The sequence below is a fragment of the Pyrus communis genome, chromosome 14 (assembly GCF_041283825.1).
Source record: "Pyrus communis isolate YQ-2024b chromosome 14, ASM4128382v1, whole genome shotgun sequence".
Taxonomy (NCBI): Eukaryota; Viridiplantae; Streptophyta; class Magnoliopsida; order Rosales; family Rosaceae; genus Pyrus; species Pyrus communis.
In genome coordinates this window covers 5068584-5085968 of record NC_142578.1, presented here as the reverse complement: position 1 = coordinate 5085968, position 17385 = coordinate 5068584, and the positions used below count along the sequence as shown (strand labels likewise).

Below are 17385 nucleotides of genomic sequence, written 5' to 3'. Positions count from 1 at the left end.
TTAGGACATGGTCTCGAAACGACATGCTATAGCTGATGAGTACTTGGTAGATAAGCCACAAGGTGAGATTTGCTACTGACTCATTACAAAATATGTCTTGAGTACATATATGAGGCATACAACCAGTTATATGTTGAATTTAATTGGACAAAAGTGGAAACAAGTAGACGCGAAGACAACGACATGAAACACAAATGCAAACACAGAAGTCGCCATAGGAGCAATTCTAGCTGTGGGCGTCCAAGTCCGACCAATATCTCCAAATGTCGACATCCTTCATCCAGGAAAAGGGAAGATACGTACAAGGGACTCAGTTCCTCTTGGTGGAAGACATTGCAAGGAATGGAAATGAACTCGGAGTTGAAGTTGCAGCGGTCCAAATTTCATGTCAACATTTAATAGAGCTTTATTCGGGTGATTATGCTGGTTCTGCATATGGGACATAAGTCAAGATCTTCTCCACAGTCACAGCATGTCTGCAAACAATATTAATTTCCAACTCAGTTATTCGTTGTTCAAACTTTCATCCAATTCCATAAGGTGTAAAAGACGTATAAAGCATTACCTGATGTCCACAACCAAATGCCATATTCTTCGGATCGGTTAGGCAAATGGGACAGACCTACAAGAATCAAAAAAATTGTCTAAACTTGTCATCCTGACGAGATTTTGCTGTCTGTGCCATAATATATTAAGCCTCCTCATAAAAAGAAGTAGAAAGAGGGCAATTACATGATTGTCAGAAGTTGAACCGGCAGGATGTGCTGTGCTAACAAACTCATCACGTTGCCTAGAAGGTGCACTTGGACGAAAACTACTTGATCGCGAAGTTTTGGGGGAGCTAAAAGAAGATGAACCATAATGAGGTGGGGGCAGAGGTACCCTATCTATAGCCTTCCCTCTTGTGGCACTGTATAAGCAATGAAACGAAACAATGATTTGCAAATGAACTTATGTCACCCAAAGCTGCAATAGCAAATTCTCAAAGCCCATTAGACTTAAGTTAGATTATTACCCTAATATATTAAGTTCTAGTGTTGCTTTATACTGGGAAGGTATTTCCATCAGTGCTGCAAGAGCAAATTCTGCTTCTTTTCTCGAACGGTCAATATTCTTTGCCATAATTTCCGTAAAATTCACAAACTGCAGAGGACAAAAGAAGCACTTTTCAATTAAAGTTTGAAGAGATAATAGATAATAAGGCATACAATACTCCATCAAGATGATACCCTCTATCCCTAAAAATACTTGCCTGAAAGTTATCGAAGGCCCGAGCAGGGATGTTATCATCAAATTCTTTCATCATATCCCATGGTCCATCTCCGACACCAACTAGTATAATTGATAAGGGATAGTCGCTACAATATAACAGGAAAATCATGAAATCTTTCACTGAAAAGAACAAGACTGAGGAAACAAACATTCTAAGATTTACCTTGCTTTAACAATTGCTTCAACAGTTTTCCTTTCCTGCGGGCTTAACTGGCCATGCCCGGTATCAACACTTCTGGTCACCTGTGACAATTTGTAGTCTCCATTATACAAAATAATTAAGAGCACCATCATATTGCTATGCAAATCACTTCTGCTCAATCAGAATTTTTCACACGGGTATAAGTATAACTGTAAGATAGAGACGAGAAGCGATATACCTGCCCATCAGCTATTATCACCAACACATGGTACTGACCGCCACTTTGCTCAACAATAGTGATGCCCATTTCAATAATAGGGGCAAAGGATGTGGGACCTGCCACGAGAAAAAAGGGTATGAATCTCCATAAGCAAATAACCAACCAGGAAAATAAAAAGGGAAAAGGAAGTGAAACAAATGGCAACCGGCAAGTCGTAGTTGAGGGACTAATTCTCTATATCGTCTCAATACGTCTTCAAAACCATTGCAATAAGATCCCTCATCCGGGTAGAAACTGAAAACTTCTTGGTCATGGGTAGATGCTGCAAATATACGAAAATCATGTAAAATCTCTATTGCCAAAACTCGACAAGCTAAATTTGAAGAGTCAGACGACTGTTAGATGAAATACCATCTCCAAATCCGAAACAGGGAATCAAGTTATCTTCATCAAAGGAAGACAATGTTTTCCCAATAATTGCTATTCCCTGTTCATAGGGATTTTGCTCTTCTCCAATGTGATGCAAGCTTTTCCGATGAAATGACCTTGCACCTGATAGAAAATAAGTCAAGAATGTTTCACTATAACTTAAGAAAAGACTTCTAAGCACTGAGACCAGGGCAAACCTGTCCACTCGTTGCTTTTTGTGAAATCAATGCCAACAATAAGATTGGATGACTCAAGACCAGCACGCGCCAATGCATCTGTGACCTATCGAAAGACAAAAGTGAGAATGTCATGATAATTACTCAAGTAACATAAGCAGTTACAATGATTTCACATCATATTTGCTTCAAAGACAGATGCCATCAGTATAACTATTGAGTACATTGTGACTAAAAGAAAGTTCTCCCCGACAAAAGAAATTGGCTGCACTTCTTTTCAAGAAATGTTCGGCAATTGTATCAGTTCAATTACCATAAAATCTTGCATTTTACCTGGTCCAGGCTATTGTAATCATCATTTATTCTCCCAAACTTCGTACCCGACCCTGTATTTGACCCTGTTGGCCAAGCACTGCCATGGCTTTGAGGTGGAGGTGCATAATACTGCTGTGGCCGGTAGTCCTGGCTTGGCGGTGCATATGATGGTATCAATGGTGGCTGTGCATATGGTGCCTCTTGATAACTCTGATGACTCCATGAACGTGATCCGGTCCCAAAAGAAGGATGTCTCGAAGTTGAACGTTTTGAACTCTTCCCACCCATCAGTTATTCTACTAGAACACTGCACATTCAACAAACATGAATTAATAATTGTTATAAATCAACCTCCGTTTGAGTTCACACTTTGAAATGCTCGTTCTTTTCATCTAACAATCACTAAGGATCACTTTACAGGAAATTAACTAAATCAATTATCCCGTTTGATTCAAATATGAACACATCATATAAGGCTTTTTATTCAAAATGATCCCATAATTCCTCGCTTTTGTGCCTGACAATGAAAATTGATAAACGTGGTTCCTGAGTTTGTCAATTATAAATCATTTTGGTCTTTCCATGAAAAATCTGTCAATATTCTCGTTAATTAAATTGTCATGTGAACGACCACGTGATCACTTTTTTAAAGGTATTTTTGTCAAACCAACCCCTCCATATTGGCAAATTTTTCACAGAATAACCAAAATGATTTACGGTGTATAAATTCAAGGACCACTACTATTGATTTTTATTGTTAGGAAACAAAGTGAGTAGTTATGCGAATCTTAAGGATTATTTTGCTAGAAAGCCTATCATAGAACCCAAGAAACAGAAAGATTATAATTATAATAAGGGTTATTATACAAAATGTTCCTGAGATTTGCATGATCAATAGAAATGGTCCCTGAGATTGTCTACCATCCATGATTTTGGTACTTCTGTTAAAAACTTTTTGGACAATTTTCTAAGCTTCGTAACTCAATCAATTTTTAACCAAATTCCATCCATAATATATCAAAATGAAAATAAGAAAGTGTAGAACAAGATTATACCTATTTGGAAGCCCATTGATTGCCGGAAAATAGCCTGAAAGGTGACTGGTCCGGGGAAAAACTGGAAAACTTACCGGAAACTGGGTAAACTTTAAACGTTCATAACTTTTTCAATACTCAACAAAATCGAGTGATTCAAAAACGAAAATCATACTTCTCGACGAGATGAAGAGAATGATATCTTTCTTTAGTGCTAACTCGCCGTGATTTGGCCGGAAAACTACTCAAAAGTGGCTAACTCGAAAATGGTTAGCCACTTTCGAGCCGTTGTCCGATCAAACCACGGCGAGTTAGCTTTCGAAAAAGGTACCATTCTCTTTGTCTGGTCAAGAAGTATTATTTTCGTTTTCGAATCACTCGATTTGGTTGAGTATTGAAGAAGTTATGAACGTTTAAAGTTTACCCAGTTTCCGGCGAGTTTTCCAGTTTTCCTGCGGAGCAGTCATCTTTCAGGCTATTTTCCGGCCATCTTCAGCAACCACTGGGCTTCCAAATAGGTATAATATTATTCTATACTTTCCTATCTTCATTTTGATATATTATGGGTCGAATTTGGTTAAGAAATGATAGAGTTACAAAGCTTTGAAAATTGCCCAAAATCGTTTTTAACGGAAGAACCAAAATCATGGATGGTGAACAATATCATGACCATTTTTATTGATTTTGAATCTCAGAAACCATTTCTATTAATCATGAAAATCTTAGAGACCATATTATATAATAACCCATAAAATAATCTCAAGAAAACTGAACAAAACAATTAACACAACCAGGGCCATCTATTCCAATTTTCAAGCTTCATTCACAGACAAAGAATCGGTCCGAATTCGATAATGCCGTCAAAATTAAAACGATTTCATATTTGAATTAGTGAAATTGAACACAAATCAGAAGACATCAGCACAATTTCAGGCCAAAAATAAAATGCAACAAATCAAATACATCTTTTAGCCCCCTATAAACAAATAATGCAATTTCTTGTTCCAATTCATGATAATTATCAATAAAGACCCAAACTTTTTCACAACCCACATTCCATTTCAGAGAAAGACACAAAAACCCAAATCATTAAAATAAAAAAAAATAAAAAAAATAAAAGACTTAAAAAAAATTACAAAAATGGCAGGAAAAAGAAGAAGAATTGGTACCTCTCAGACCGACATTTTTCGAGAGGAAGATGATGCTTTGGAACATATCCGAGTTGACGAGGTTGTTGTCAATCAGAGGGCGGAGAAGTCTATGGGCTGAAGTGGTAACTGGGCAAACGTTTGTTGTTGTTGCAAGTTTGCAACTTGGCGACTGAAGAGCGTAAGTCTGAGTCTATGAGAGACAGACAGGTCGACACTTGCGTTCGTAGTTTACTGGTGAAGGTTCCTACGTAGTTTCCTTCTAGATAAAAAAGGTCCCTTGCAGTGTTTTTTCTTTTGTGTTTTGGCTGGTAGTGTTGCCCTCCACCGAATTGGCTTGGTTGCTTTTTTGGTGCACATTACATGGATGCATATCCTGAATTCGTACAGGAGATTTGTAGTTTAAGTGATTCATTATTTAAGATCTCGTATTTGATTTTTGTTTTTATAATATTGAATTGGTCAAGAACTGGATGCTACGTTGTGTTATGTGGCACGGAAATTTAGTTATTTAATATTTTTGAAATCGTATTGTTGTTAAATTGATTCAATGAAATTTATCTCGTACAACTGAAGATTTCTTAAAGAAAAAAACAACTATTATTGTTGTTAAGACTTGTTGGTGAATATTTGATCCTTAGGATCTCAAATTCATCTAATTTCTTATATTTTTTTATGTGTTTTATTTGTATTTTTATTTTATATATATATAGATATAGATATACACACACTTGGTTAAAAATGAAGTGATGGTTAAATATGATAATCATGTAATGTCTCAATGTAAACCGAGTTAAGACGAAAATGCAATGAGGCATTTCTAATAACAGTACCTTATGAATTTGAAAATTTTCCAATCCAATTTGCCAATATCTCCACAACAGTAGGAATTTGAGGCACATCGAATTGGATTTAGGGGAATAAGGGTAATTTTTTGTTATTTCCTTTTCTTCCGTCGAGAATATGATGAATAATAGGTTTTATTATGTAGGTATTTTATTTGAATCAAATAACATTTCTTCATTATGTAGGTATTTTATTTTGTATGTATCATCATATATATTAGGTTTTATTATTATATGTACAAATAATAGGTAAACTAGTATCGAATAAAATACATATTTTTAGGTAGGTATATTATTTTGCATATATTTGGGTTTGCTTTATTATGTAGGTAAATTATTTTGCATGAATTTTTATGTATATCATGCATGTTTTTTATTTATTTATTTATTTATTTATTTATATATATGTGTGTGAAATAATTTACCAACATTTATATGCAAAATATAATTTTATTGGCTTAACTAAGCATGTATTACTACATTTATTAGGCATGTTTTATGGTTATTATATATAATGCAATGAATTTATTATTATTTTTATTTTTGTAAAATCATTAATTCTCCCTTACAATTTGTATGGAATTAATTGTGTAAATCAAACATTAGGGGTGTTTTGGGCATCGAAAATTTTTAAATGTGTAAAGTTAAATATAATTAATGAATTTGCTAATGTAGAATCTAGTCAATGAGTTTTATTCCAATAAAAAACTTATGTCAGGTTTTATGTATTACCCACACACCCTTTCTCCACAGCCAATTTCAATTTTGACAACTCGAAAACAAAGACACGATTAATAAACCCAATCCCATTGATTGGCTTGATTACTGGCTTGCTTAGTACCGGTAACTCCTGTGTCGATCTCTTTTTCAATGTGATCAAGCCGGAGAAAGCCAGCCCAGCTGATGTGGAGGCCACCTGTATTTATCTGAAGCAACTGCTGCCGCTGGCCTGGTCCCACAATCCCCTAACTATTCTCAAACTCATCTGTAATCTACGAGATGAAATGTTCTATGTGGAAGCATTTGACACGGCAGCGTATTGGCTCCACCACAATCACCCGAAGACCCTAATGTGCAACATCCCTTCTATATTGCCGTGTCGTTCGGGTGTTTTATTGATCCTGTCGAGATTTTGTACTTTCTTCTACAAGGCGGAGAAAGGAGTAGGGGGGAGGAAGAAGAGGATGATGCCACCCTAGCAGAATTGACCAAGATGGCTGTTGAGAGGTATGGGCGTGACCCGAATTACAAGTTGTTACATGATAGGGTTACAGATGTTTACGTGGAACATTTGAAGTCTGATATGGAAATATTGAAGCGAAGTTTTAAGCAATCGGATATTGATGATGATGAACGGTACTCGTTGGCCTATGAGATGACTGATGCTGCTGGCTGTTGCCTTTCTTACAACTCCATGGACGCCAAAACCATCAATGCCACTTTGATATGTGAAAGCATTGCAAGGAAGTTTTTTCCCCGAGAATCATATCCCGAATATCAAGGTACTGATGACGCTCAATACGCTGAAAAATTTGAAAACCGGCTCAGGAAGGAGGTTTTGGATCCCCTGCAGAAGGCCGGCAGTTGTGGACGCCCCAAAAAGCAAGGAAAGCTCTGCGAGGTTGAGACATATTTGGAGGAGGTGAAAGCGGACAAGTCCAAGATTGAACCCGGTGCTTTGCTTCCACCTCAGATCATGGCCTTTGAGGGTCATCCCAATGTTGGGGAAGTGGCTGAGCTTCAATGGAAAACAATGGTGGAGGAGATGAAAAAAAAAAGGCAAGATGAAAAACTGTTTGGCTGTATGTGACAACGGCATAAAATTCGTAAGGGGAAAGGCGACTGAGGTCTCGCTGGCTTTGCGACTTTTGGTGTCTGAATTAACCCAAGAGCCATGGAACGGAAAGGTGGTCAGTTGGCACTCAACTCTACAAACAATACAAGGCCATGATCTAAAGTCCAAGTCCGAGTTTGTGACGATGATGGACTTCGAGGTCACTGGAGAAGACGAACTTTATATTGAGAAAGCGTTTAACTCAGATTTTGGAACTGGCAGTGAATGACAATTTGCTGCCAGAGCAGATGGTCAAGAAGGTGTTTGTGTTCAGCAAGCAACAATTTAGCCATGAAGCTTATTCCTTATGGGAAGATGATTACAATGAAATAAAGAGGAAGTTTGAGGCAAAAGGGTACGGCGATGCGGTGCCACACATAGTGATTTGTTTTATGTCAGATCATTGCTTCGATTCGGAACCTGAGAAGATAGGGATGCCTTGGACACAACGGGGGTTGACTATGTTGAGTGGCTTCTCTGAAAATTTGCTCAAGTTGTTATTGGAGAATGAAGGGGAAATTGGTCCAGAGCATGTCATGGAAGCAGCCATCTCTGAAGAAAAATATCAAAAGCTGGCTGTAGTGGACTGATCTAAGACGATCATCCATCATCCATTTTAATTATTTTTTTTCTTCTAGAGGGGATGGTATGAGGGAGGCTTGATTTTAATTAGTTTTTAATTCATATTGTCTAAATTTTACATGATTATCAATAAATAGTGGCAATATTAACCATAGTTTAAAAAGGCGCGCGATAGTGGACAATATGGCGCGTTATATCACATTATGTAAGAGATTTTGTAATATAACGTTAAAATATCACAATATCTCACATAACATTTAATTTTTACACAAGATTGCACAATTTTGCGCAATATGCCACACCAAATTTGTTTGATGTTCCTTTAGCTGACGAGAATCACCACATCCATCCTTACACTGAAAATGACTACACTACTAATAATATTTTGCAACAAATTGAAAAAGAGGAAAATGAAAGACGTGTTAGTACGGTGATGATAGTTTGCATGTTGATGATATTTTTGATGAGGACGATGATTATAATGAGTTAGTCTAGTGTATTTATGAGTAAAGTATAAGATGATGATATTCAGTTCTATTTACGCTATACAAGTTTCGATTAACTTATTCGAAACCGGTACATAATACGATATTGCATAGCAGAACCTCTCACACAATGCGATTTCAAACTATGAAATAACTGTAGAGATGCTAAAAACTGTGCAAATGCACTCTAAGAGGATGCTTATAAGTTTATTAACATTGAAATTCTGCTGCTTCCTTTATTATTGGTTTTGATTTGGAAAATAGAAACGTGTTGTAACTTGTACCCGACAAACATTTATTGTGTTCAAATTCAGTTATCTCCAAATTTAAGCAGCTCCTATATTATTTGAGGACGTAAATTTCATAAAGCTCCAGAAACCACCTTAAACAATATTGGAGCTGCTTAATCCATCTCATTGTTTGTTCTTTTGATTGTATGAGGGGTGGTGGTGCAATTTCCTTGACCGGATTTTCTCTTTAGAGGTTTAATTTAAGGAAAACTAATGAAAATGGTGTGAAAATTTTGAGTTTTAACAATAATGACAAATAAAGGGTAAAGTGAATAGTACCTGGATTGACTTTTTAGTGTAAAAATGTGGTTTTTCGTTAAATTAAATAGTACTGAGAGTTTTTTTGTTAAAGTTTTCTTTAATTTATGGTGAGGTTTTAGTGAGGTCACTGCTACTATCCTTCCATTTTGAAACCCTCTTTGTTGAATGAATCCCATTTTCAATTAAAAAAAAAAAAAAGGCTTTTTAACTAAAATGATCTTTTAAATTGACATAACTTCTTATTTTAGTTCTTGACAATAAAAGTTGATAGAAGTGTAAATCATTTTGGTTATTTCATAAAAAATTTATCAAGATCTTCATTAAATTGTCACTGTAAATCATATGGTTGCATTTCAAAAAAAATTTGTATGTTCTAAATGAGGATGGCCTAATTGCATGTAATCTCATTTAATAATTTCCACTGATATAAAAAAAATATTAACTAAATATTGAATTTATAAGGTAACAAATTATGCTTTACTGCAGTTGCAAAAAACAATTATATCGATGTAGTATGGTGGGGATTCAATTCCACTTATTCCCCTTCTCCTCTAATGCCAATAACAATTCTCAAGAATACATTATCATCAATGTGTACTCAAATGTTGAAATTGGTTACAATACGTACATGTACAATTATTTTTAAATATATGTATTTAATATATTACTAACTATCTGACCGTTGAAATGGTGATTTGATTAATACTTGTAAACTTAAAAAAAATCCCATGTTTTTCACAAAAAAAAAAAAAAAAAAAAAAAAATCCCATGTATCCAAATATTTCATTATTTTGTCCTCCAAACGCAGCGTTTCACACCAGCAGTGGACTCTTCTGGCAACAAACGACACTTTTAGCTGAAAACCCAATTCCGAAAACTTTCTCCAATTTCCTCATCGGTTTCTCACTCAGTTTCGTAAAGCTCTTTGGCAATGGAAGCTCTGGGATTTCCTTCTCTCAACACCCTCAGCATTTTGTGCTCAAGTTCTCAGAAACGAAAAGCCACCAAACCACCATGTCAAAGAACACATTTTTCAAGCATTTCACCTCCCTCTTCCCTAAAACTCACACCCTCTTACAGAAGTTACCATTTTGTATGAAAATTCTCCACTTTTTTCATGTTGTAATTATTGGGTTTGTTCTATTTTAATGCTTTTTAGTGTTTTCTAATGTGGGTTGTTCTTGTTCTTGATGTTGATCAGCAGAGGAGTGCCACTCGTATGCAGGGTGACAGTGAAGATTACGAGTTGAAGCAAATGAGGGATATGGCTGCTGCCAAAAAGAGATGGGAAGCTCTGGTATGTTGCTCGATTCCTAAGAAATTCGAAGACCGAAAAAACAAAACGATTTTTTATGTAAATGTGTTTAAGTGAGCTACTTAATGGGAATTTGAGAGAAGAAAGTAACATTCTTTTAGTTCTGTTTTTGGAGGTTGTATGATTTGTTCTGCATATGCTAAGTTTGAACTTACTGGGACTTGTTGATTTTATTGTCTATTTGAGCGATAGTCTGCACAGAAGTAATCTAAACTACGGGAGAGGGATTTGAACTTGGGATTTGTAACTTTATTGAGTCATTAGGATATGTTAAAATGTGTTACATTTGGAGTTTTAACCGGTTAGTAGAGGTTAGGGAAGGAAAGGTTTAAAGCTTTAACACCAAAGGAAGCTGAGTATGCGATTCAGCTATCTAACAAAACCCTTCTCGATGTGTTTTTTCTTCTCTGAAGTATTCTGTGTTATTATGCTTGAATTACCCTCTTCTTTCCCCTATTTTATAGGCATGGGTTAAAGGCTCGATCTGGATTCCATTAATTGATGTCGGTCAACTTGGGCTACCCCAAAAATCCGCTAAGGTATCAATCTCTTCCTATCCTCACGAATGTAGCTTCTCTGGTTTTCGCTTTGATTTTTATGGAAGGTATGAGATTTCTTTAATTTTTTGTTTGGTTTATGATTTTTTTGTGGATTGGACCATCTGGGGGCTGTGGGTTTCTTGAAGCTCAGAAGCTTCGGATTTTATGGAACAAATGGGTCTCAGAGAAGCAGATTACACTGCAGTGGCAGCGTAGGACCTGGTGGGCCCGGATTTGGTATTGTTCTTACCTCTGTTTCTTCAAATTTTTAATTTCTTTTATATGTAATTTCTGTGCTTGCTGTTGAAATGAATATTCTGGTGGAAACTGTTGTTTTATATGAATTGGGGTTTTCACTAAATTAACAAAGATCAAATCTTTGTGGTTCTTTGTTGTTTATCTCAACCTTGCTTCACCTGCAGCCGGTTGAAGATGACGTGGTCCTGATCCTCGGTCGCTTCTGCGACAGTTCCGAACGACGGATTCAGTTGCCAAGCTCCGACGATTCTGTCTGTGGCAAAGAGAATTCAGGAAGAGTGGAAGATCCGGGAGAAAGATTTGCCAGGCAAGTTCTTCCGTTTTTTATTTTGAATTTCCTTTTAAATAACTGTTTTGAATTAATTGTAGTGAAGTTTTCACATACTTAGCCTATTCATTTTTATCAAATATTTTGCACTGACTATTTCATGATGCTGACTGCTGTAAGTAATTTGGTTTTGTACTGAAAGTTGGAGTTGAGAATATATGGAATATAGTTGTTGGATTGGTGCTTGTACTATAGAAACTTAGATATGCTTACCCCCTTTTCGTTGACATCCACGGATACAATATTTGTTAGAGCTCATGAGACAAGAATGGATTGTGTGAGAGCTGTAATTGTTGGGGCGGAGGGTACTCCTTACCATGATGGTCTCTTCTTCTTTGATGTTTGCTTCCCCAGTGGCTATCCCAATGTACCACCAGTATGTGATAATTTTGAACGCCTAGAATTGATTTATATCTGTTTACATCTTTGGCCTCACTGGGAACTCCGTTATGCTGAATGTCTACTACCACTCTGGTGGCCTTCGATTTAATCCAAATTTGTACAAATGTGGCAAAGTATGCCTTATTCTTGGTTCTGGACAAACCAAATTGCATGTGTATTTGGTGGTTTTCTGCATTTTTTGCATCTTCATTTTCCTACTTTTGTGGTCTTTGTATTCATTTTACTGGAACAACCCTGCTTCTTTCTCATGGTCCTTAAACATGCGCAAGTTTGTATTTTTCTGATGGATTATACTATTGGGAACTTAGTTACTTTTTTTTATTTTTTATATTTGTTTGTTGGGTTTGTTGTTTTCGGAAAATTATTGAAACTCTGTATTCTGTTTATAGAGTGTTAAATGAGTATATGATTAATGGGTTGAATTTTGTTTTCGAAAGGACTGTTGCATGTTTTGTGTCAATTTGGCTGTGATAGTAAGATTACTTCATGGAACAGTGTAATTGTTGTGGCATGTGAATGTCGAATTTTTTCTTAATTTAATTTTGGAAAGAAATGTGTTTAACTGTAGAGCTATATGATGAAGTTAGCATCCTTATAGGTTGGGAACTCAATTAGTGCAACCATTAGTTGTGCACATGTCTGAATATTGGTGCTTTTTCAGGAAAAGGTGCTTTTTGTTTTCTGGAACCGTTTGGAGAGCACACGGCTTGAGGATCTCTGACCCAAGGTAAAAGGTAAAAGGGAAAAATCTCTGGCTTCCTTTACTGATGTAAGCTTGCTTGAAAGAGAGAAACAATAACCAAAAATTTATCTGAACAGAAACAAGAATTTTAAAGCCAATTACATTGGATTAAGAATTCCTTAGGAGACAACTTGCACTCGATCGACAGTTTTATTTATTTACCTCTGTTTTCTTGCTCAGAAAATATTATTTCCAGCCCTCAAAGCTTAACCAATTGAAATTTCTATTCGGTCAACAACCAACACATAATTCCAATAAAAAAGAAGTAGCGAGAAGCAGAATGTAACATAGAGACACATACATGTGAAACTTCATAGCTAGATTTTATTATTTATCATAACTCAGTACAGAAAAATCACAGACGCTGCCTTGATAGGTTTAGGGTTTTACCTGAGATAAGTTGCAGTGCACTCTCTGTGCTAAACGTTTTTGGATCCAAAGCAGTTGGGATGCTACGTTATAAAGATTTTTCCTTTAAATTTCTGGGTTCTTTTGTGATTTCATTTTATCTGAATTATTCGTTTAATGTTTCAGATGCACTACGTTGCAGACTATTATTCTCTTTTGGCTATAACAAGAAACTTGATTGTATTTGTTTTGGGATCTATAAAAGGATATTACATGGAACATATCTGGGCTGTTGATACCATACTTGGATTCTAAACTCTCCAAAGCTGCCTTCATCTGGGTTATTTTCTCAACATTCTCTTTTTCGTTTACGGTTGGTTTCGTATACCATTGCAAGTGTTAAATTTGTGATTTGTTGTTTATGTAGTGAAAAATAGGATGGTTTTATTTTTTTGTGAGACTTAAGAGGTTACCTTCTGCAAACGCATAAATGGACTTTTGAAGAAGGCTTTTGACCTCTCTATCCTCTACGATGCTGAAGTTGCCCTCATGATCATCTTCTCTCCCTCTGGCAGGGCCTGCCAATTTACAGGTCACGAGTATGTTTAATTAACAAATAACTCAACTAGCTAGCTAGGTTTGATGATTATCTTTTCAATTAATATATGGTTTTGCTAACGTGTGATACAGCATAAATAGGACCATTTCCCATGTATAGAGGTGAAGTAGGGTTGCCTGAAATCAAACAACTTAATTTTGTGTTCCAATATCACAAAGAATGGTGCAGGAATTTTGATATTTGGATAGATTTTATGAATTGCTCTAGAGCTAGAGGTTGAAATGATTTTATTCACTTTGACCTTTTCTAGAAGCTATTTGTTAATGGTTGTTAATTTGGCAAAATGAGTTTTTCATGCTACCATTTTGTTTAAATGTAGAAACAAAAACTAATATCCATGAAAAGAAAGATGAGTTACAAGGAAAGATGGGATATCCGTTTAAGCTTGATTGAAAGTTAGAGTGTAATGCTTGGTGATCGTCTATTGCTACAAGAGGAAATGAAAAAAAACTTTGATATTTGATTCTCCACATTGTCATTGCTGATTCGTCTATGAACATTTAAATTTTGGTTTGCCTCTATCAATCTTGAGTTCACTCTTTTCTATTTTTATTATATATTGTTTTCAATTATATAATTGCAGCTTTCAAAAGAGGAAGATGTGTATTTTTGTTTGGTGAGAGAGGGGGGAAGATAGTCAGAGAGGTGAATTATGTTGACAAATGGGATGGTGGATTATAATGTTGTATGAAATAGTGTGTTAGGATTTTGTATCATGTTGTGTGAGTTAATGTTTTCTGTTCTATGTTGTGAATGATTTTGCATTCGTTGCTGCCAGGTTTTTGTCCCAGTGTTTATACAATACTTTGTAATATTTAAATGTAAATAATTTCAAATTTTTACAGAAATGGGTATAATGTAGACATAATTATGTGAATTACTGAGTTTTCGAAAGAAAGTAATTTCGATTTTTTGATATTCGGGCTGGCAAAAGAAGTGGAATTGAAAAGCAGAAAGCTTTAGACAAAGCACCCAAGCTTCAGGTAATAATGGTGAATGTATTTTTGTGTAGAATTTGGATAAATTTTTTTGTTTTGTCAAATTACATTTTGCTGTGCTGCGTGGTGTAGAATCTTCCTAGAATCAATGCCTGAGATGACTGATAAAGGTTAAGGTGTTATTTGATTGTTTTATCTGTTTTTAATTGTTGGTGCAGAGCTTGACAAAATTGTAACCAAATGAGGAATATTTCATTTTCTTTATTTGTGTTTGTAATGATGTAATTCAGGTTCTGCTTTTGTGATTTTAAATTAAATGCCTTACTTCGTCTAAATCTTTTTGTGCCTTTGATTTGTTTACCAAAATCTCAGGAACTCATGATTTGAATGGGTTTGAGGGTTAGTTTCTAGGAATGTTCCATTGGTGTTCTTTTTCTTCTACACAGTACCAAAATCTCAAGTCCCCATTTGATCCGCGAGTACGACCCAATCATATTTGCTGTAATACAATCATATTCTTGAGGTTTGGATTTGTTTACTCTCATGCTTCTGCCCATTATATGTTTCTGTCCTATCAGATTTGCTCATGTTTTCGTTGTTAGAAAGAACATGCATGTTCTCTAAACTAAAATACACTTCTCAGATTGCTGTGATTATTAGATTGGATTATCCTTATTTGCCTTCATATAATGGTGGGTTTAACTTTTCAGGTGAAAGTTTTTACTCAACCTCATTACTTGCAAAATTTTGTTCAGTCAACATTCAATGCCCTGCCATCAGATCAAGTTAAAGGTACGAATTACTAAATCATACTATTTTCGTCACTTTTTATTCCTTGCTGAACACAATGGAGTGAATTGTCTTCATTTGCATTCTTGCATTTGAACTTAAGTATGTTCTTACCTGACATTTGTAAGCTTTTGATTAGTCATCAAATATGATACATTTTCTCCGTGTTTACAAACTTATGACATGCAATTGGTTTCTTTTTGGTTGGGTTGAAATGATATTGATTGTGCTGTTATAAAGCTTCTTTTTATAGTTAGGTTGTTAATAGATTCTTTTTTTTGGTTGGTCCGATATGTAATAGATGAGATTGTTTTGTTTGAATCAAAATTTGATCTTTTTTGTGTGAAATTATAATGGAATCGCAAAGTTTTCAGGTATCTCTTTTTTGTGTGAAATATGTGTGGATTGCATCTAGCTTTTGTTTCTTCTCCGTCTTATGCTGCATCTTTTTTGCTTTGAACATTAGTGCTTCAAAACTTAGCTGCTGAAACAAGAACGAAACACTTTTTATGTTTTTTTAGGTGGCTGGCCTGTAGGACATATATTTTACCATCTTAACTTCAAGGGCAATATATGTGTAAATGCATGTTGCTTCTGTTTCTCAGGGCAACAGAGCATTTTTTGCAACCACATCTTTTGTAATCAACTTAGTTGAATGTATATAAAAGTCAAGCTGCTTATCTTACCGACATCGTTCACTCATCTATTCCTTTTGTTCGTTCATGATTATGTTGAATTTTTTGCAGGTTAACTGTGTTTTATCATGTAGTTAAGACTGATGCATTCAAGTCTTGCAGAAATGTGCGAGCATATTTACTAGTCATTTCTAAGCCAATAGGAATATCAAAAGTTTTCCAACTTGTTGGCATTGCCTTGTAACTCCATTACTTGTGACAGAGATCTTGGATTCATTTCACAAGATTGTAGAAAAATTAGACATTGACGAATTTTATGAAACTCAGGACTTTTATTTTTGCTTGGATTTCAGATTTGGATACTCGTAAGTAGGTTTCAGTTTTCATGATCTTACAAATCTCCATATTTTGGCCTCCGAAGTAAATATCACCGACATCTCCACACGTCCAGCCTTCCAAACTAAAAATCGAACGTCTACTAATCCTGTTGTTTGATCAGATAAACTATTTGAAGGTGTACATAGTTATACCGTTGAGAACTCGTATCTTAAAACCGATTGTAACTTCGTTCATAATAGGCGGAGCAGTTACACTGTGATCCTTCTAATGTTACATCAAAGTCTGATTTCTGTTTCTTAGAAGACTGCTGGTTTAGACCTCATACAGAATTGCGATCTTCCTCTGCCAATGGAAGTCCTTACGCTGTAGGACAAAATTTTTGTGCCGAATAGGTTGCTGTTGTTCGGTAGAACACCTTTGAACTGTTGCCATCCAATTCGGTTAATCATTTCCGAATAGTGATGTTTTTGTTTTGAGTTTTCTACCTCTTCGGCAAACATCTGCCGATAGTTCAAAAGTTCGGTTGGATAGTATCGAACTATTTGCATATCTCCTATTTACAGTCATGATTCTAAAAGACGCTAGGCGCTAGTGGAGCGGTTGGCTGGCGCCTAGCGCCTAGACGGCCAAGCGGGGTCTAGGCGGACTAGGTGAATTTAAGTAGATTTATTATATTTCGTGTAAATAAATGTCGGTTTATACTTAAAATATATATAACTTTATCATAAACTACAAAATAAAATGACATTTATATTATGAAATATTGGAACATAATGAAAACATGGGGAACAAGTATATAATGTGTGTTAAATTAAATATTCAACACGTCTCTTACAATTTATTAAAAAAAATAAAATGCAAAATGAAGTTATCTATTTATAGTGTAAATGAGTCGCAACCTAGGCGGATTTGGGCGGGCTAGGCGGGTGCAGGCACCCACCTCAACAGGTATATGCACCCTTTCTTAATTTTCAAACGTCTAGGTATTAATCGGGATGATAGTTAGCCACCTAACACCTAGACGCAGATTTTTAGAATAGTGTTTACAATAGTTGCAGGACGAGTAAAGTTTGAAAGATAACATTATCATCTACGTGAGC

At 35.6% G+C, this 17385-nt stretch overlaps 3 protein-coding genes across 26 annotated transcripts; 2 read left to right on the top strand and 1 right to left on the bottom strand.

Moving 5' to 3' along the window:
• Positions 1–51: 51 nt before the first annotated feature.
• LOC137712721 (E3 ubiquitin-protein ligase RGLG2) lies at positions 52–5074 on the bottom strand. Its single transcript, XM_068451865.2, has 12 exons — positions 4758–5074; positions 2573–2861; positions 2261–2345; positions 2046–2186; positions 1840–1956; positions 1653–1750; positions 1436–1515; positions 1253–1358; positions 1016–1143; positions 733–910; positions 566–622; positions 52–476 (listed from the first exon to the last, which is right to left on the bottom strand). Exons 2-12 carry the CDS (start codon positions 2840–2842, stop codon positions 396–398), a joined length of 1341 nt encoding a protein of 446 aa, XP_068307966.2. The 5' UTR covers positions 2843–2861; positions 4758–5074; the 3' UTR covers positions 52–395.
• On the top strand, positions 4729–8005 carry LOC148691117 (uncharacterized). The gene is made up of 4 exons (XM_088684626.1): positions 4729–4844; positions 6420–6533; positions 6617–7383; positions 7638–8005. Exons 1-4 carry the CDS (start codon positions 4729–4731, stop codon positions 8003–8005), a joined length of 1365 nt encoding a protein of 454 aa, XP_088540752.1.
• Positions 8006–9872: 1867 nt separating this feature from the next.
• On the top strand, positions 9873–16293 carry LOC137712515 (rhodanese-like domain-containing protein 11, chloroplastic). Of its 24 annotated transcripts, none has more exons than XM_088684337.1 (11): positions 9873–10126; positions 10235–10330; positions 10813–10887; positions 11039–11124; positions 11310–11452; positions 12537–13305; positions 13393–13564; positions 14519–14567; positions 15233–15314; positions 15833–15888; positions 16058–16293. In XM_088684337.1, exons 1-5 carry the CDS (start codon positions 9965–9967, stop codon positions 11332–11334), a joined length of 444 nt encoding a protein of 147 aa, XP_088540463.1. In that variant the 5' UTR covers positions 9873–9964; the 3' UTR covers positions 11335–11452; positions 12537–13305; positions 13393–13564; positions 14519–14567; positions 15233–15314; positions 15833–15888; positions 16058–16293. The 24 variants fall into 24 exon arrangements, with proteins under 24 accessions (XP_088540463.1, XP_088540461.1, XP_088540462.1 ...); XM_088684335.1 differs by having other exon boundaries at positions 14895–15314; XM_088684336.1 differs by having other exon boundaries at positions 12537–12602; positions 13152–13305; positions 13393–15314.
• The last annotated feature ends 1092 nt before the right edge of the window (positions 16294–17385 follow it).